The sequence below is a fragment of the Phalacrocorax aristotelis genome, chromosome 2 (assembly GCF_949628215.1).
Source record: "Phalacrocorax aristotelis chromosome 2, bGulAri2.1, whole genome shotgun sequence".
NCBI classification, from domain to species: domain Eukaryota; kingdom Metazoa; phylum Chordata; class Aves; order Suliformes; family Phalacrocoracidae; genus Phalacrocorax; species Phalacrocorax aristotelis.
Genome location: NC_134277.1, coordinates 160,275,398 through 160,296,795, shown reverse-complemented (window position 1 = coordinate 160,296,795; position 21,398 = coordinate 160,275,398). Strand labels below are relative to the sequence as shown.

Here is a 21,398-nt window from a genome sequence, read left to right as displayed (position 1 = left end):
ATCTCTTTGAATATCTATCAGGTTCTGTTGTGGTTACAAGGATGAAGAGATCTTTTTTTAAAGGCTCCTATCTTATTCAGTAAGCTTTCCCGCTCTAAATTCCATTGTGTTAAAAACAGGTCCGGTCTACTTCCGCAACGTGCCCTGCTGCGTGTTTTCTTCGAGAGTATGGAAGGGGCTGCATGCCTGACTGGAAGCCCTCTTTGTGCAGGACGCTGCTTTGTGATCTTGCTCTGATCCAACGTTATCACATGAATAATCTGTGGAGGAAAAATGTTTTCGATATGAATGCCGCTTGCATTTGTTTCAAAAGTACGTTTTAAAAAATATATTAAGGTGTTCAGAATAAGAAATATTTTAAAGCTAAGGAAGGAGATTTTATTTTTCATTGTTGATTAAGATACTTTTTTAGAAGTGAAATTATTTACATGTTTTTCTTGGAAGTTTAAGAAAAAACAATTATTTATTTTACATCAGTGTTGCCTTCTTTTCCTGCCATGTGGCAGGATCCTTTCTGCTTGCACAGTGTAGTTGATCCAGGACATTCTAGGCTTGTGTATGCCCAGAGAGGTTGTAATGTGCATACACTCACACAGTGTATGAACACAGGTAAGTTCCTTCCCATTCCAAACTGACCTCCAGAAACGGATGTTTGGCAAGTGCCTGCTTCCCAGAATAATGAATTTAGTCTGCTTTTGCTGTAGTCTTCCTGAAGGCCATCTGCAGTGCTTAGGTGGAACGTATGACCTCATACGATTTTATATGCAGATGCTGGTATTGAATAAAGTACAATTTAGGATTTCATAAAATGACAAGCATGTGATTTGTAATTAAACATTCTTGACTGATAATGCCAGAAAATTGGCATGAACTACGCCCCTGCAATTCGAGTTTTTAATAATTTATACAGTAAAATACTTCCTAAAGGTGATTTACCCTTCTCCTGAATTTATTTTTATTCTTATTCCCACACATGAGGGAATACCAGTTAATTGCAACAGTCACTCTCCTATCCTTTAGGAACAAGGAAGTATTCACACAGATGGGCCTTTTTTCATTCTTTACACAATATTATGGTTTTTGGTGGCATTATCTTATAAATAAATCTTACACACCCTTGATACTATGCACCACAGATTCTTCCTAATCACATGAGAAAGCAACATCATTACACACTTAGTCCTATGATATTGTTGCTACACTTCCTTTTCCTAGTGAAATGTGATGCTTGAATTAAGGATTTATATTAATTTTCCCTCAGATGTGGACACTTTCTGCATAGCTACTTTAAAAAGCTGTTAATATACAGTGCCTAGTGGTTTCAGGTCATCTTCTGTAGTCAGCAGGCAGGATCTTGACCAATGTTTCCAACAGCTGAAGTTACCTGAAAGGTGTTTATAACAGAACGGAGCACTTCTCCTCCTACTCTTGTTAAGTACTCATCTTTTGTAACTGCAGGACAGCTTTAAATAACAAAACAAAACAAGTGACGCAAAAGGGAACATTTTTCCCCCTTTTGCTCCCTGACTCTGTAGTATTTTAAACAGAATCTGAATTTGTTATGAAATGTGCAGAAAGCTCACATAATAGACATACTTCTGGGCTGCTTTTGAGTTTATTATACTTACGATGTCCATCTGACAGCAAAAATCTGTGTGAATGATATTTGAGACTACTTAAGAAAAAAGAGCCTAAAATTAGATATCCCATATCCTTACCTAAGTACCTGTTTTTCAAGAGTGATGAATGTCTGACAGCTCCCACCAGGAGGATCATTTTCATGGTACTAAACAGAACCGAGAAAATGCATTTCATATTTAAAAACAGTGTGACAGTGAGATCTTTCAGAACTATGCTTACTGTCAAATATATTAGAGTATTTAAATGGATTGAAAAATTCATGTATTAGAATTTACTCAGTAACTGAACTTGCCAGTTCTCATATTGGCCAGTGCCCACTGCTTGGTGTTTTTACTTACTGAATACCTCACTGAACAGGACAACTCATTCCAAAATATAGTACTTTAACAAACTATGCACAGTTAAATGTGGAAAGCTACTTTAATGTTAATTTCAGTTTGCAAAATCAATTCTTAATAAAATTAAAGCTTCCCTAGAGATAGATGATATAAAAATCTCAGTTCAGTTCCTTGTATGAATGCCTGTCTTCTGTTACGTTGTTGCTGGATGCTTTTCAACTGGATCCCTGTCATATTTGGTGAACAAGATAAATGATGGTTATTAAAAAGCAGCTTAATGTTCATCCCTGTTGCACACTATACTGCCATTTTATTCTCTTTGCACCATCCAAGTCTTGCACTGAGTTTGGGATTGTTTATTCCCTGGGGGATGATGGTGGAAGCTGTGCATGCTGCCTGTTGCCTCAGTATTGGCTACACATCATTGTTATAGGGAAGATGGGGCAGGGAAGATCAGGCTCAAAGGGTCACAGTAAGGGGTTACATGGGGCTGGCAGCCAGTCACTAGCGGGGTTCCACAGGGATCCATCTTGGGGCCAGTACTCTTTAATCTCTTTGTTAATGACCTGGATGCAGGACTGGAAGGAATTCTAATTAAGTTTGCCGATGACGCTCTCGAGGGCAGAGAGGCCCTGCCGAGGGATCTGGACAGACTGGAGAGCTGGGCCATCACCAGCCGTATGGAGTTTAACCAGGGCAAGTGCCAGATTTTACACCTGGGGCACGTCAGCCCTGGCTGTACAGACAGGCGGGGGAACGAGAGGCTGGAGAGCAGCTCTGCAGAGGGACCTGGGGGTTCTGGTCGATGGAAGTTGAACGTGAGCCACCAGCGTGCCCTGGCAGCCAAGAGGGCCAGCCGTGGCCTGGGGGGCATCAAGCCCTGCGCTGCAGCCGGGCGAGGGAGGGGATTGTCCCGCTCTGCTCCGCGCTGGGGCGGCCTCACCTCGAGTGCTGTGGGCAGGTTTGGGCGCCACAGGACGTTAAGGGTACAAAGCTACCAGAGAGTGTCCAGGGGAGGGCCATGAACTTGGTGAAGGGTTTAGAGGGGAAGCCATACGAGGAGCTGCTAAAGTCCCTTGGTTTGATCAGCCTGGAGCAGAGGAGGCTGAGGGCAGACCTCATCGCAGTCTGCAGCTTCCTCCCAAGGGGAGGAGGAGGGATAGGCACTGATCTCTTCTCTCTGGTGACCAACAACAGGACCCAAGGGAATGGCAGGGAGATGTGCCAGGGGAGGGTTAGGCTGGGCATTAGGAGGAGGTTCTTCCCCCAGAGGGTAGTGGAGCCCTGGAACAGGCTCCCCAGGGAGGCATCATGGCACCAGCCTGGCGATATTCAAAAAGCACTTGGACACGGCCCTCAGAGACATGGTGTGAATTTGGGGCTGTCCTGTGCAGGGACAGGAGTTGGACTTGATGATCCTTGTGGGTCCCTTCCAACTCACAACATTCTGTGATTCTAAGATTTACTTTTGAAGTCTGGTAATTGGGTCTTGGCTTGATTTAAAACCAAAATTTTGCATATATTCTCTGATTTTCAGTACCTGTCTTTTACCTCTAAGGCTTGACTAGTGGTTTATGACAATTCTTGGTGTTAAATCTGTATATGTAATAGGCACTGCAAGATATGCATCTCTGTAAAAACGGAGTTCAGACCCAGAACCAGCACTTGCTCTTAGGAGCCTACATGTGCTTTCATGTACTTTTCAGCATGTAAATGATTCTTGTTTTTGGAAGGATGCTTAGAAATTTCATTATGCTGCTGACCTTTCGTGTAATGGCATAGTTAGAGCTTTCGGTAGGAAGCGAGATACTTGAGCTCTGATTGCTTATTTCCCCTTCCTGAAGAGTGTTCATCTTCAGACCGTCACTGTGATACCTTTGCCTCTGGAGCAGTGCCACGATGTAGTCAAGAATGCAAGGTACAGGAAAGGGAAGGAATTAATGGAAAAATCTATGATCAAGCACTCAGTTGGAAAATGGCTTTTGTTCTTGGTCCTTGCGTGCATATTGAATGCCAGCTAGCCATTCATTTTTATTAGTGGTTATTTAATAAGAAAATGCTTAAACAGTACTGTATGCAGGTGCTTGTCATATTGTGAGCTGTGATTTCTACTGCTTGCCAGACTTCATAGAAGTCTGTCTAGCCAGTTGCAAATTTTTCTGTAGCCTCCTTCACATGTGTGCATAGCCACTAAGTTGCGTTTTAATAGGACATCAGCTTAATTCAGAAAACTTTCCTGCAAATTTTGATTTGAATATCACGACAACTGTGGTGAAGGTGTCTGGATGTCTTCACTCCTCAGAAGTGTAACTCAGGGCCCTAATTCTGTTCCCATAGGCCTTAGAAATTAAATTTCTGTTGAACTGTGTGGGTGCAGGAACAGGCTTTGGCTCTCTATTCCTCTACGAAATTATACAGTTGAATGCTGTGTTAATTGGGTTGTGGGGACTTTCACTGGAAATGCTCTCAGAGTACCAATATTTAGTAAAGCTTTGTTTTATTTCCTGCTCATAGAATCATGTCACTACTACTAAGAGGAGGGGAATGCATTGTTGATTTCTATGACATATTTGTCTAATTTGGTCTTAATTTTACACTGTTAATGAAATCAATCAAACAAAGCAGTCAGGAGTTCACATGGTCTCTTTTGAAATTAGTAGCAGAATTGCCATATAGATCATATAATATATGATCATATGTATTCTATGTATTTTCATAGGAGATACTTGTGTCATCTGGATGTCTCTTTACGGACGAGTGCAATAGACAGCTGGTAATGCTTCTGATGTTTTGCAGTGTAGGTCATATTTAGTGCTGTGTGATTCATTAAATAATCTTCATAGCGGTCTGTTGCTTTAAATGCTACATATGCAGAGGCTTTTCATTTTACTTTTCTTGGCTCTATACTAGTATACCTACCCATTGAATTATCTTGAAACACATGCCTCATAGAAACAAAATTCTCTTCAGAGAGCTATAAATTGGTAATGCAATATAGCTGATGCTTTCTTAGCATAATTTTGATTCATTTATATAAAGAGAAAGGCATTGTGATCCCTATGTAAATGGCCTTATTTTATAATTAAACGTAGCATAAACAAGAAAATTCTCTGATAGTATTAGACTGTTTTTTTCACCAGGTTTAAGAATATTTTTGGACGTAATTCGTCCTTCATTCGTGGAATGTGAACAGTACTTTCAGTCAGAAAGCTAACTATTTTGGAATTACTTTAAGTTTCTTATATTTTTCTCAAATTGGCTAATAGGGGGATTAAGCAAATCTCAGGAAGTGTGGAAATGACTTTGAAATTTAAGTAGCTGATTGGACTATGGAGCTGGTCTCTAACAAAGGTAGATCCAGGTCTCTTGATACTTGGCTTCTGTTTGTGTCCTTCAAATAAAACCTCAAAGGCATTTAAAAGGTAGGCAGTCTGATAAGGCATAGGATAAATAGCTTTTATTCTTACCAGAGGAAAACTTGCACACTGAGAATGTGATGAAGGTATTACTACAACCTCAGCCTAAGTCCTTCAAAGTGCCTCTGTCATCGCCTATGACAAGGGCACTCTGAAGAGCTAGAGCTGTGGTGGGGAAGACTTTCTCTGGGGCTCTGTGTTGTGACCTGGGTGCTCTGAAATGCATCATTTGCAACAGAGGATTTCTTAAAGCCTCATTTTGAGGGTGATGGGATTACACTGAAGGACTAGCACTGTCACAAGCTCTCAGTGCAGTGACAGAAGTACACTTAAACATTCAAAACTAATAATGTAAGCTCCAAAAGTCCGTGGCGCCAACCTGGTCAAACAACAGTGGAAGGCTTGGCTTCAGATGGATGCTTTCTGTGAGAGACTGGAGCTTGACAGATACACTTTGAAAGGACTCAGTGCTCGGAAGCGCAATCTGTTTGCTACACTACAAAAGGTACCACTTTTGAAGATCATTTACTGCAGAACTTGGTATAGATAACCTTCTAACTGCTTGAGGAATGCTGTTTGGATTATTTAGTTATTGAAATATTTTGCTACCATCGTCATGCAGAAGGATGTTTTCTTGGTGCCCATACTTTCGTGTTGCTCTGTAGTTCTTGATGTACTTGTTGATGATTTTTATTTTTTCTCTCAAGAATAGGCTTACAGCCTTGGCATCCTGAAGAGTATTAGCAAGAATGTAAAGTTATCACAATTATAGCATTTTACCTAAAGTAGTCTGTGTGGAGTGGAGTGTTGGGTTTCTTTTTTTTTTTTTTTCCCTATTTAATTTTATGAAACAGAAGGTGTATTTGTCTCAGTGTTCTGGGCACACTAAGAAGTACTTAATACAAGGAGTATTAAAGACCAGCAGCCCCCAACTGTACATTAAAAGTATACTAATTTTTTTTCTTCATTTATTGTATATTTTGAAACCAGTTATATGGCAAGTTTGAGGAACAGACAGATCTGTCCGCAAATTTCAGGTGACCCCTCAACAGCCCCTAAATAATACTGTGCCGATGTTTTCCTTATATGTGCCGAATTATGAATGTGATTCTGCAACCCAGTCTTTGAAAAGGTGCAAACAGTGCTATAGAGTTTTCTTAGAATTAATCTACCAGTTTTCATTTGAGTAACGTGTTCAGGCAGAAGTCCAAAATCATCAGTAGCAGGTTTAGGGATAATAGGTTATATGATTTGAGAGACCCTAATTCTGCCAATCAACAGCTCTTTCTCAAGGAGATTTTGTCAGCATTGTAGGGTCCTTGAATCTCTTCTTCCAAAAACCAGCTAGTATTCTCTGCTCTTCCTTCTTCACTTGAGATTCTCAGGGTCCAAAATGGTGGCTGCCCTAACTCAATCACTGAGCCAGCACTGTGCCCTTGTGGCCAAGAAGGCCAACAGTATCCTGGGATGCATTAAAAGCAGTGTGGCCAGCAGATCGAGAGATGTTATCCTCCCCCTCTACTCTGCCCTAGTGAGACCACATCTGGAGCGCTGTGTCCAGTTTTGACTCCGCAGTTTAAGAAAGACAGGGAACTACAGGAGAGAGTCCAGCAGAGAGCTATGATCAGGGGACTGGAGCATCTCCCTTATGAGGAAAGGTTGAGAGACCTGGGTTCGTTTAGACTGGAGAAGACTGAGGGGGGATCTTGAACATCTGAAGGGTGGGTGTCAAGAGGATGGGACTAGACTCTTTTCAGTGGTGCCCAACAAGAGGACAAGGGGCAATGGGCACAAGTTGGAACACAGCAAGTTCCACCTAAATGTGAGAAAAAACTCCTTTCCTGTGCGGGTGCCAGAGCAGCGGCACAGGGTGCCCAGGGAGGCTGTGGAGTCTCCTTCCCTGGAGACATTCAAACCCCGCCTGGACGCATTCCTGTGCCCCTGCTCTGGGGGTGCCTGCTCAAGCAGGGGGGTTGGACAAGATGACCTCTAGAGGTCCCTTCCAACCCCTGCCATTCTGGGATTCTGTGAAGGTACTGTCTTTGCTTTACTCAGGGTGTAATCCTTTAGAAGCTGCCATCCCCACTCCCTTGTGTAGGTTTTCTCTCAGGACCAAATGACCTTCTGACAGCACAGGCAGAATTCTTCTTGTGCCATTGCCACATTAATAGCAATGAGGCCTTCATATCCCACATCTTACTGTCATGAAATTATTTATTGCTATTTCAGCCCATGAGTTCTAGGGCTACTTCTGGTTTTAACTTGTAGGTACTTCAACATAGGGATTTCCTTCTCAGAGGTTCATGATACTGAATGCAAATACCTGCATCATATTCCAAAATCTGTTTGCCATGAAAACAAATCAAGTATTGCTTTTCTGGTAAGAGATATGTACATTTATAGATGTATAAGTGTAGCATATAGACAATAATAACCTCCTTGAACATTTTTTCTCACTCTTCAGAGATGCTGTTTAGTCTCAGGTCGGAAACTGATAGAGTCCAGGACCCTTATTCTCCTGTTACCTCCAAATTTCTCTTCTGTAACATAGTGATCTGTCTCTTTTTTGATACAGTAATCTTCCTTCCACGCGCTTCAGGAAGTTTTTTTGTCCTCCTGAAATAACTAGTGAAATATCTGTTTTGTGGCTTCAGCTTGCCTTTTACAGTGATCCCTCAGTGGTTTGGTAGGTACACATCTCCCACCAGAAAATATGTTATCTGGTTATATCTGCCTAGTTGTCAAGACTAGCTAGACTTCACTCCATGTGCTGTTTTGGTACTCCAGTCGTATGTTAATCTGGTCAGTGCAGAAGTGAGTAGATAGCCCACTCATTAGATTGAGCATTGTGGTGGGTTGGCGCTAGGGTCCCACCAAAAAGCCACTCTATCATTCTTTCTCCTCAGCTGGACAGGGGAGAGAAAGTATAATGAAAGGCTTGTGGTTGAGGTAAAGAAGGGAGATCACTCACCAGTTACTGTTACAGGCAAAACTTGGGGAGATTAGCTTAATTTATTGCCGATCAAATCAAATCCCACGGGGTCACAGCCTCCTTTGGGCATCCACCTGCTCTGGTGTGGGGTCCTCCACGGGCTGCAGGTGGATACCTGCTGCACTCTAACCTCCATGGGCTGCAGGGGCCAGCCTGCCTCACCATGGTCTTCACCACGGGCTGCAGGGAATCTCTGCCCTGGCACCTGGAGCACCTCCTTGCCTTCCTTCTTCACTGACCTTGGTGTCTGCAAGTCATTCCTCACACATATTCTCACTCCTGTCTCTGGCTGCAATTGCTCGGTTCCCCCCTCCTTCTTAAATACATTATCCCAGAGGCACTGCCACTGTCACTGATGGGCTCGGCCTTGGCCAGCGGCGGGTCTGTCTTGCAGCCGGCTGGCATTGGCTTTACCAGACGTAGGGGAAGCTTCTAGCAGCTCCTCACAGAAACCACCCCTGCAGACCCCTGCTATGAAAACCTTGCCATACAAACCCAATGCAAGCATCCAGTCTGTTGTGTCAGCTGGTGCTTCTGTAAAGAACAACTTCTTCAATTTATATAATAAGCAGCAAAGGTTATTTTAAATGGGGTAATTTACCAATTAATGGAGAAAATTCCTACATTTTAACGTGGACTTAGATGCATTTTTAAAAACAATAAAATTACAGTTACACTAGAACTGCATGTAGGAAGAAATTGCGTCAAAACTGTCCAGTTCAACTTGTTTAAGGGTGTTAAATCTTTTGTAATGTTAGGGACACTGTTAAAAGCCAGAGTAGTCAGTAAGTTTTTAAATCAAAATAGTAGAATAATACTTCATTGGTAATACATAAAATGCTGTAGTTAGAAATGTAGGCACTGGGTAAGTAATGGCGGCTGTCATTGTTAACTCTTCTCAATTTCAGGCCATTAAGTAGTGTTTTAAATACACATACTGGTGGATGTCTTCAGAATAATGAGATCTGGTCCATAGGTTTCAGAAGGGTGGACTTGTGAAAAAAATGGAAAAAACCTGAATATTACTGCTTATATCAAATACATTTTCTTCTGTTGTGTGACTTGATCTTTTGACTCTTGATTCTCTAAAGAGTCAGTCAGAAGATAATGCTTACATTTATTGTGCGTATTCTCATGTGCTGTAACTTGCTGCCCTTCATTCATGAGGATTAATGATGTGCTTAGAGTATTTTAAGATTTCTCCTTCACTTATTTCACTATTAATATCTTCATTTTTTTTCCCTAAAAACTGAACCTTCAATTATAACTTCGTTGGGAACCATGTATTACTGAGTAATGACTATAGTGATTACACCAGAGGACTGATAATGCAATCTCTTCCTTTCTTTCTTTCTCGCTTAAGGATAAAAAGAGTTATTCCTGTCCTGTTTGTGAGAAGTCATTTTCTGAAGATCGACTTATAAAATCGCACATCAAGACAAATCACCCTGGTAAGAAAAAATCAAGGAAAATTTCTCAGTCTATTGCAATAAATGGATAAAGGTTTAGAGTGAGCAGTGTAATGTGATTACATTCCAAAGAAGAAGAGTCTATGTCTAGTTTAACTGTTTTAGAGTAAGAATTGCATTGGGTTTGCAGATATTAGAATTTAGAGTGAAAAAAGTTATTGTTTGAGCTTGTGTGTTGTGGAGTGTATCAGGTAATTGTGCTAAGAAATCGGCCTTCATGTGGCAAAGAGCTCACTTCCAAAAGAAGACCAAGGTGAATTCAAATTAAGCACTGGGGAGTTTGGCATTAGGCATATAGACATCCTGTAACAACCATAAGACATAAAATCCCCATTGGCCACACATAAACTGACAGAAATGGATTTATTGCACGTTATTTGTCTGTAGGTAATTGACAGGAATGCAGAGGTCCCTGAGCTGACTCTAGGTCTCCTCAGTTACTTTGTGGCTAGGCTTTACCTCCAGGGCTCACTGAAGTCTGCAGCAAGGCTCATACTAGAACAAGTTGTGATATAGTATGGCCAGTATTAAACTGCAGCCGACAAGCCTGGCTGGATCCAAGCTAAATACTGCAGTTCATTCAAACTCTGTCTATACTGTGCATTCTAGTGCCCTGGTTTATCAGTGCAAGCACGACATAAAATGAATGCGGTAAGTCAATGTGCTGTGCCTGAGAAAACAATCCTTTCTCAAATCTTTGGAATTCAGTGCCGAAGTGCTCAAGTGACTGGTGCAGGGACTGCTTTAAATCTCACTCATTGGTGTGTCCATACTTTCCTCCTCAGCATCTGGGTTATGTGGCTAGAAAGGCCCACTGCTGTTGTGGCTGAAGGAGAGTTGATCGCATTGGCCAACATATTTTAATTAAACTTACCTACAGTGTAACTTGTAACTTATCACCTGACATAATTTGATATTAAGAAAGAAAATACTGGCCATGCTTAAACTGAGCTTGGGGAGGAATAAATCTAGTTAAAATTATATAACTTGTCTTTTTCAGAAATAAAACATAGTGGGTAAAGCAGTAGTTTCTTGTCTTCCTACTGCCACTAGATAGTGCTAGACCCGTGTTTTAAACAGTTTCCTTCACTTTAATTTCAGAGTAACTCCCACTTCAGCTCTTTAGTTACCAAACCTCTTTATTTGCAGACCACTCTACAACAGTGTGGTTGGAGGGCTTGTCATACATCAGGGGACATGTCTGATGCAGCAAATTGAGATGAGGAAAGGCTTCTGTGCTATACTGTAGTCAGGAGGTATGTCACCCAGGAAGCATAGAAATTGAATCTCAGGAGCTGTGCCTGTAAAGCCTTTGTGCTGTCTCAGCCAGGGAGTATAGGAGGCCTCCCTAAATAATGTGATCTGTGAACTAGCAGTATGTTATATACTGTGTCCCTACAGGTTGCTGTTGGTCCATTGACTGCTGAATTATTAGTGTTTGCTGTGTCTGGGGTCCAGAAATACCAGTTAACTCTGGAGCCCTGATGCAGTAAACTCATGCATTTAAATACTTTTGAACAATTCATTTGGTATTTGAATCCCTTTAGAAGTATAGTGTAAATTTTTTGATCCAGGAAAGTGGGTTCTTTTAAGCTCTGGGTTACAGTAGAGGTAAGGCTAAAAAAGAAAACGTGCACAGCCTGTTATTTTGTGTCCTCATTTTTAATTCATACATCGCAGGCGAATAGAACTTGGAAGGAAAATACCAGATTTATTAGGTATATCTCCATGGTACTAAAGAAATACTACATCTAAGATATACCTATGCAGTAGTTATGCAGCAACACCGTTTCAATATATGGAAGAGAATTAATGCACAAATCTTTTTCCTGTGCATGCTGTCCTTGTAATCAGGAGGAAATCCTTTATTCATACAACATACTTAATTACAAGCCAAATAAATGTGAGCGGTGTGATGACATAAGCTATGAAGTAATGCAGTGGAATGAGTGCAATTGTTTTTAAGAATGTAAATGGAAAAGAATAAAGATGAAAGGAAAAACGGATACTGTTAAAAGGAATTGAATTTTAAAACGACATATCAAAAATTAATTTAAACTGAAACACTTTCATATTTATCATTAAACTGCTATTTTTGGAGCTCCTTTCTCCTTCCTTTCTTAATATCATTCAGCATGACCCTTCTTTTGTCTCTTCTATTTCATCAAGTAGAAAGTATGAAATAAAATAGTAAAACAGTATTCCTTCCTCTTCTAGGTTTGCAGAGAATAGGAGTTGAATTCTGGTCCCATGAAGGCAGTGGGACAAAAATCTCTGTAGGCTTTGGTAGAGCAGTGTTTCAAACCAAAGAGATAAGAGAGCTTGGCTTTATTGCCAAATGATTTGGGTACTCAGCAGTGAAGGAGTCATCCTGCATTCTGGTCCCAGCTCTCAGAATTATCTACCTTTTTGTGCACTGTCTGATTTAATATTATATTTGTTAATAGTCCTGAGAGGCATCAGCTTTCACAGTTCCCTACTGAGCAGACATACTAGCCTGCAGTCATGAAAGAAGGATCTAAGCCATAGAAGGCAGATGAGGGTTCAGACTTGTGCCTGTATTTTTCTTTCTCGGGTACTTCAGAATATATCTCTGCTCAGTTCATGAGCTTTTACCTTTCCCTTTTGAGGTTGTTTTCCTTGTGTGTATGAATTCAGGCAGGATTTTTGATACCATTCTGGGACCAATCATCAGGAGACTAGGTATGACAGTTCATATTTGGTAAAAATCTAAGTTTAGACTGTAACTTTCAAATTTTGTAAGATTTTGAGCATAAGTCGTCAGCTCTCATGTCTTAATGTTTATATTGCACAAGTCCTGTACTTTCATCGAGTTGTGATATTTAGCATTTTATTAATCTGAAATGATTGAGTAATTGGATTTGGGTTTTAAAACCATTTGGCAATGTTTTCATTATGTGTGTTTGGGACGCTTAAATTAAAACTTCATTATTCTGAGCTTTTTCACTGTGACAACTAAAACATTAGATTGTATGATGGAAAAATGTAGAGAGTCAAGTGTGTTTAGCCTGAGTAAGTGAAGGCTAGGGGAGGAATCTTAGTTGCTGTCCTCCACTATCTAACAGGAGATCAAAAAGAGGACAGAACCAGTATCTTCTTGGAACTGTGCAGTGAAGGGACATGAAGCTGCTGCAAGGAGATTCTGATCAGAAACCAGGAAAATAATTTTGACTATGGGGTGGTCAAACACCAGAATAGGCCAAGAGAAATTGTAGAATCTCCATCCTTGGATATGTCCAGAACAGGACTGAATATGACCTTGAGCAACCTGATGTAACTTTGAAGGTGGAACTCCAAAGTTGGCCCTGCTTGGAGCTGGTGACCTTAGAGGTCCCTTCCAGTCACATTTATTCTGTGAGTCTGTTTTTTCCTTTAAAGTTGCTGATTATCAATAGTTCTTATGATAAGATTGATCAGAAAGATAAGATGTGGCTGAAATGGATTGTCTTCAGATCCTTGGCATCTGGAAGCTGGGATGAAATCTTGAATAAAGTCTTGTGAAAATATTGAAGAGAAAAGCACCAAACTAGCTTATTGGGGAAGTTCATAGTTAGAAAATTATTTCTAAGCTAGTGGCACACCCAAGATTTTTATATTTAAAATGTTTTTGTTTTTGTTTTTTTTTTTAACCAGAAAGTTAGGGACACTGAGTCCACAGATCAGGAGAGAAAGGACAGAACATCGTAGAAGCCCTAAAGGGAAAAAGGCCCTTGTGTTCTTTGCTGAGGTCTTATCTGAGTGGCAGTAGGGGAAGCAGAGCTTTTAAAAAGTTGGAGTGAATCTGGATCTAGCTCTTCAATATTACTTATAGAACAAATTCCCTCATGTCTTTCTGGTTTTTATTATCTTTTACATTTCTCTCAGAGGTTTCAATGACTACTATTTCTGAGATTCTTGGCAGAAGAGTTCAGCTGAAAGGACTTATTGGAAAACGGGCTGTGAAATGTCCCTACTGTGATTTTTATTTTATGAAGAATGGATCAGACCTTCAACGTCATATTTGGGCTCATGAAGGTAAAACTCTGGTTTTAAGCTTTTGGGCATATAATCAGTCTTATATTCCACACAAGCTTTGGTGACATAAAAAGGACTTAAAATTTATTGCTATACCTGAATCAAATAACCTACCATAGAGTTTAAATAGTTAGTTTAATAGATTGAGGATCACTTATGGAACTGCACTCTTATAACATGAATAGACAACTTAAAAGTTTTATAAAATTAATAAGTTTCTAATTCAGTTTTTTCCAAAACTCATTCATAAACATCTATACAGTATTCTATAATAAATGTGAGTAAAGAGGAGTGAATTAAATACATGCTCAGTCTCTTAAAGCAAGTAATTTTCTTTATCTTCCCATGAATAACTGCTGCTCTTTCACATTTGTCCAAAAATACTTGGTCTGGAAATCTATTAATAAAAAAATTGAAATCCAGTTGCTTTGATGTATACATATACATTCTGGGTGTATTTTAATTAAATCATGCTGAGCATGGCAGCCAGCTGACACGGTGATGAAAAACCCGTAAGATAATGCTGATCATATCTATGACTTTTTAGGGAGGAATTCCAGTAATACGGCAACACATAGGTTAAAAATATCTTGAACTTAAAATATATGCCCAGTAAAGTCTTGTGTTTCTCCAGTCTTCTATTTTTATAACAGGTGGAAGACCACTTGTACGCTCTTTAGTCAGTTAGTAATCTGTGGAACAGATAGCCTATGGTGTTTGAGCATTATTTTGCATTCTTTAGCCATCCCTCTGCATAAAGGGGATAATGGGATTTGGTACTCTCAAACTGATATTTTGGTTCCAAAGTGTTTGTCCCCATGCAGATAATTCAGACATTTATACTAGTACTGGATATTTGTTTGAATGCTTTAACTATGAGCTTACCTGCCCGTGTACGATAGTAGTGTTTGTCTCCAGTGGCCTTTACTCCATTAAGGAGTTTAGGTAATGTAAAATTGTAGGCTTAGAGCAATTATTTTTGTATTGCACAGATACAGTTTGTTTATTCTTCCAGGCAAGCTTGGACCCGATCTCACCTAACTAGCAGGAGAAGGAGGTGAATAGGAATTTATTCCCAAATCAAAGCATGCAATCGAGTCTGCTTAAAGTAGACAATAATTCCTCATGCTTGTAAATCTAGTTTTAAGGTCATGAGTATCAATCTAAAACTGCCAGAGCCTCATGAAACTGTTGAACTACTCTGCCAGTTCAGATTTATTGAACTTTGCTTTGAAAGATTTACTTTGTTCTTGTAGACTTTCCGCTAGATGACATACTGTGTGTCTATTACATGCTTTAGACCGTTTTAAAGAAGTGAAATTGTAAGTGCTTGCATGTTACTGAGGATGAGGGGGGAAAAAAAGTACTACCGCGTGAGCCATTAGCAAATCTGATACTAATTAACAATAAAACACAGCTTTGCACATTTAACTCCAGCTTACATATTAAGTACCTAATGAACCAATCCTCCTTAAAACAGGTTTCTTCATTCTTTATTGTAGTAAATAGAGACTGATAGTTATCTGAAGACTTTTAGAGGGAGATTTAATATGTACACCAGCTAGGCATCAGCTTAGGCAGTCTGGATTCTATCTTAAATGAAGGATGGACACACCAAGACCGAAGTATTAATATTTGTTTGGTTAAACTCAGTACCTGCCTTCAATAGGGAAGTATTTAATTCTAAAAGAACCCCTCCTTTTCTTAGTAAGTTAAATGATGCTGTCAAGAGCTCAGTATCATTTACACAGAAGCTACAGATGAAATTTCTTAAATGTAGAAATCCAAATGTCGAAATGTTGACCTCATTGTCCATGTTGCTCACATGATCTGATATTTCTTTCAAACAGATGTCCACCCTCTCATCAAAAGGTGCAGCTTGTTTGCTTCATAGTATATTTTTTGATTTTCAGGTGTCAAACCCTTCAAATGTTCTCTCTGTGAGTATGCCACTCGCAGCAAGAGTAACTTGAAAGCCCATATGAATCGTCACAGCACTGAGAAGACGCACCTTTGTGATATGTGTGGGAAAAAGTTCAAATCAAAAGGCACTTTGAAGAGCCATAAACTCCTTCATACTGCTGATGGTAAGTGCATGTTTATTAAATCCAAGTTTATTTTAGGGTGATAAATACTGCCTGTACTATAGGACCTTATTAACAGGCATTTTTCAGTTGAACACTAAGTGCTACTTACAAATTTTGTTCATTTTCAGGAGACAGTGTTTGTGAAATAATTCAAAACTTTGCAAAAATAATTTCTGTGACAGACAGCTGTCTCTGGAATATTTGATTTTTCTGAAATTTTGTGTTGGCTTCATAACCGTTTATGCGATCCCAATAGAAATTTGGAAATACAGATAGTTCTGTGGTTAAGTCTCTTATTACTTTCTTCTGTGAGAATATTGTTAGGAGTAGCCCAGTAGAGGCAAGGCTGCTGCAGCTCTGTGTCCCCAGGTCTCCTCAGGCAGTGGCAAGCCTGAGCGTGTGTTCTCTACAGGCACACATGCAGCACATGCGTTTGCTCTGTAATTTTAATATTTCTGTGATGATAACAGAAAAAAAGATGCAAATCCAGAAAAATATCTTCTATAGTAAGTTTTGGGATACAGCAATAATTTATTTTTATGTGATTATCAAACTGAAGTAAATGGTTTAGCAGGGTAAGTTGTACAGACCTTTGTTATGACTTAGTGACTTGATCTTTGCAACAGGGTTCGCATCATGCAACCTTGTGAAACCTCGTTCCACTCTTTACTGACCATTTCATTTAAACCAGTTTTTTAGATTTGCATATTCATTAGCATTGCCCTTTCATAGAAAGCGCACAAGGCTTTGTTACAGCTTCAGAATATATGTGAAGTCTTTGAGTCAAAGATAGTTATTTGTTATATGTATGCTTATATCCATGTGTATAAGTGAAAGAGGTGATCCCTTTTACATTGATATGATACATATTATAGGACGCATATTGTTACTGTAGTATTACCAAAATTGCTGTAGTATCACCATGAGTTAGTAAATCCCTCATTATTGAAAAAGTACTTTCCAATATTTTGAAGTAATTTGGTCAATCACAAGCAGTTGCTGCACATACATCTAAACTTCATATGCAAGAATCACAATTTTACTTTCCAAAAGTGATCCTCAGCTGATTCCTGGCTGGGGGAAGGAGGCAGGTTGTATTTGAATGAAAAAGAAATTTGGAACACAATTAGACTATAAAGAAAAAAAAAAAAAAGGTTCTTTCTATGTTGCTGTTAGAAAATCCCTGCATGGGGTTTCATTTCAAAACCATTCTGTTTTGTTTTCACCATCTGGCATGTCCAAATAGTGGAATTCAGCAATGAAAGTTGAATTGGTTTTTACCTGTGAGTTAGCTCTAATTCTTGAATAAAATATATACATGTGTAAGTAATTGTTGCAATTTATCTGAGGCTGAGTTGAAATTTGGCACTGTTAAGAATGGCACTGTAGTCGTGCAGAAGCAAGCCTTGTCTTGATTTGGTTTAAAGGTGTGAAGTTAGTTTTAAACATTTAATTGCATGCAAGGAACTATATTCTTTTATCATTTACTGCTAGGTCAGACAGAAACCTTGGCTCTAGAGGCAGTCTTATTACCAGGAGGCTTTTTTAGCTGGCTTCAGACTCTCATCATGTTCTGCAATAACTGAGGTGACTGCATGTTCCTTTTTGATGCACCTCCCTTTTTGACTGATAGAAATGAACCCAAGACTTAGGTTCTTTTGCTGTGCTTTTTACACTTCCAAAAGCGTCCAGGAAATTCCCTGTACCTTTGGAAAATGCCCTTTGCCGTTGGCTCCAGTGGAAACAGAATCTCTCCGTCTGTGGAGTCTTAAGGAATTTTCCTCACTAAGTCCACCCCAGTAAACTCTTCATGCATTTCAAACGCTTGTGAAAAATAAGATAACGTCGGTCACCAGGAATGTAGTATATGATTTGTCAAGGGACTCTCAGCCTCTTGAATGCTGACAGTTTCTCGCTGCCAGTGTCCCTTCCTATAGTGGCAGCACTTCAAAAGTTCTTACTAGCACACATCTAGCGTTCTTCAGTTATTTCACAAATAAATGAATTTGAAAGATGTTTCGCTCTTTATGAGTCTTGTCTCCCTGACTCACGAATCCAGGCAGTTTTTGTTCAAATATTTGCCCTGCAAGGGCACTTTAACCAGTGGAATATAAAGCAGTTTTCTGTCTGCTTTATTCTTCTTCAGAAGACAGACTTCTCAAGAATGGCATGATAGAAAACAATTCTGTAGTAGTCCAGGTGCATTACTGTTAGTGATGAGAAATAAACCAGGAAACCTGGTTTTCATTATTTTAATTGGATACCAGAAATTGTCTTAAGGTTTTTCTTAGCTGTTTTATGGAAACTTTCACACTCAGTATAAAATGCTTGTAACTTTTTAAAGCAATATCCAGAATCTAAAGAAACCTGGTCTTTTCAGGATAATACAGGATATTCTGCATGATTCTTTTCCATCCTTCCTTCTGCTTTTTTTCTGCCTTTGGAGCAGTTTTTAGCACGTACTTATTCCACGCCAGTCAAATACAGTTTGCCATCCATGGGCATTTAATACAGGAATGATGTCCTTCTGTATTTAATACACCTTGTAATTTGGCTGGAGGTAGCAGGACTGATAGAATTTTAAAGATGAAATATGGAGAAAGGGAGTATGAAACTCAGAGTATAGAAGGAAGGAAACTGTGTTATTTTAAATCATAAGGAAAAAAAAGATTTGGGAGAGAGAATGCTTTGTCGGGAAAGTAAGAGAAACCTATAGAATGGTAATATGTTTGGGAGTTTTACCTTTTGCAAAGCCACAAACAGCAACAGATATTTCTCAAAAATGTCAGAGAGAATTCATTCCCATTAGAGAATCCTAAAAATGTATCATGACAAAATCTGACCATCTTGTCTTAAGGACTCGGACTAATGATCTTAGGATCACGAAGTCCAATCTCTTGCAGAGTACAGGCGTAACTTAATCTAATAATTTTGCATCACATTTCTGCTGAAGTTGAGTATATCTTTTTAGGAAGGGCTAAGCAGACTTGATTCAAAGACTTCATATGACAGGGCATCCATTTGATTTCTAAGCAAAGTGTCATAGTTATTAATCATGCCCTCTCTTAAAAATATTGACTTTATTTTAGACTGAATGTTCTGAGCATCAGCTTTCATTACTTGAAATTCCAGTTCCTGTTCTTCAGCTTTATTGTTGCTGTTTCAGGTTGGAGGGTTCGTACCTGCAGTATTGATGCCTGACTAGAAAGGCATGTAAAGACATTCACAGACATGTAAAGAAAATTCAGATATAATCTTGTCAATGCAATATAAATGGCATTGACTTTATGTGACTGTATCTGTAAAAGACCTGCTTACAATGCAGACTTTAAGCTTGCCAAGTACTCAAGAGACAGAGACTGTCTCAAATCTTCCAAAGACTTCTTAGGTTGGTACCTGAGAGAGCGATGTTTATGCTGGTCCACTCTATGGTCTTTGAAACAGTTGATGCAGAAGAGGAGAAGTCCAACAGTTACTTTAACTCCATGCATTGTGAGGTAATTTGTGCCCAATTAAAAGAAAGAAATATGAATCAGCACTCTCCAAAAACAGGTTGCAGAACCTACTCATTATCCCTAGTGTTTGGTAGCCACTAGCGTGTAAGTCACCACATCTAAAGTGTGAACTCGTTCCGGTACATGCTTTCTCTTGCCTTGTGTGACCGTATGGGAGTCTCAAGGTGACTGCAGAGATTCCAATGAGAAAAGACAAAATGTCATGATGAACGAGGCAAGCAGGCATCATTCAGTCTGACGTTGATAAAGCAACTTGCAGAAGTGAACGGTCGAAACAAAAAACCTCTGTATTGTTTGCCATTCTAACCTTATTTTTGTCTATAGCATATTTTATTTCTCCCTATATCCATGGTTAAGCCAGTATAGAAAGCCCTTTTATGATAGTTTGAGTCAGTACTGGAAGAGTAGTGCTAAACACATAACCAAATCTTGTGGTAAAAATCATCAGTCATGTCATACCCTACCAGAAATATATCAAGAAAACTTGGAGTGGAAAACCCAAGAAAATTTAAATGTATTTGAATCATAAGAATCCAGTGCTTGGGACAGAAGTAGGTAAAAACATGTGAACGTGACCAATCATCTGTATGTTAAGTGTTTCCAGATCTGCTTTGCAAATTGTGATTTCCTTCTTCCACTTAGGCTGCATTATAACGATTCTTTTTCTTCTTTCCCAACTGACTGTCCCAGGAGCATCTAGGCTGTTTAATGCTTATAATTTAAAGATGCCACTCGAGCCTTTTTTCATCCTTACTCTGCTCTTAGCTCTATTTAACCAAAATTTTGCAGAGCAAGTGCCAGACTTCTGTTTTCATTCATTGTTAGCATTTTGGAAATTGTCTTTATGAGGAATTATAATTGGTAGTTTTCTGAACTTAAATTGAAAAATGTTATTCCGTTTTCTGCTCTCATTTCAGGAAAGCAGTTTAAATGTACAGTGTGTGACTATACAGCTGCCCAAAAACCACAGCTCCTACGTCATATGGAACAACACGTCTCTTTCAAGGTAAGAAAGCATAGAAATCATGTTTACTGATAAGTCATTTCAAAATACATCGAACTTCAGACAACGGTTTTAAATCTGACATGTTTTCCTGTTTGGTGAGAATTATGGCATCTTAACATTTTAATATTTCAGGAATTTTGACTTTATATTCAGTCTTTTGAGATGGGGCCTTTCGTTCATGGACAATTTGTAATTAGTTTCTTTACTTGCCAAAAATACACGTATGTTGCAATATAAAACAAACATGATTGGATTTTTTGACTGTCAGTCCCTGAGAGAATTAATCTGTTATATACCTTAAAATGTTCTGGGGAAGTAGGAAATCAAATCCCATACATCAGTGTTCATTGCCCACCTTAATTTTCTCTGAAAGTTTGCCAGTCTAATGTACTACAGATGAGTTCATATACTTGAAGAAAATTGAAGAGAATTAATTTTAAAATACCCCATTTATCTGAAACATGTCTTGGAAAGGGTTTTGAAGATTGTTAATGGTTCTATGAAGTGTTTAGATTAGAGATATGGTTTATTTTAATAAATTGTAGTATGGTTTTATTCCTAAATTTCACATTGGTTCTCAGCATGATACATCTTGATGTAATGAATTTTGAAATGTTATATTCAGGAAATAGAAATTACATCCTTTCGTTTTCCAGAAAAATCCAGTATTTTGTATGTATGAAAATGTCCATTTTAATGTAGCACTTTATCTTGGCAGTGAGCATATTTTTTCTGAAAACATCATACTATTTTCATATACAACATCTTCCATTATCTAACAAGTCATTTTGCTTCTATAAAGAGTACACTTCAGCCTTTCTTAATAAGTACCAATGCTATGTACCTCCATAAAGCAGAAAGGAAGACAGTCTTTTGATTCATGGTTTAAATTTTGGAAG

The 21,398-nt window shown here is 39.0% G+C and overlaps 1 protein-coding gene across 5 annotated transcripts in view; it reads left to right on the top strand.

Annotated features, from left to right (window-relative positions):
* ZFAT (zinc finger and AT-hook domain containing) overlaps positions 1–21,398 on the top strand; it is a 141,058-nt gene that overhangs the window by 90,907 nt on the left and 28,753 nt on the right. For all 5 annotated transcript variants that reach the window (XM_075085876.1, XM_075085875.1, XM_075085878.1 and 2 more), the window contains 4 exons: positions 9,751–9,838; positions 13,742–13,891; positions 15,805–15,978; positions 20,411–20,499. In XM_075085876.1, the coding sequence (XP_074941977.1) occupies positions 9,751–9,838; positions 13,742–13,891; positions 15,805–15,978; positions 20,411–20,499 (501 nt within the window). The remainder of the gene's footprint in view (positions 1–9,750; positions 9,839–13,741; positions 13,892–15,804; positions 15,979–20,410; positions 20,500–21,398) is intronic.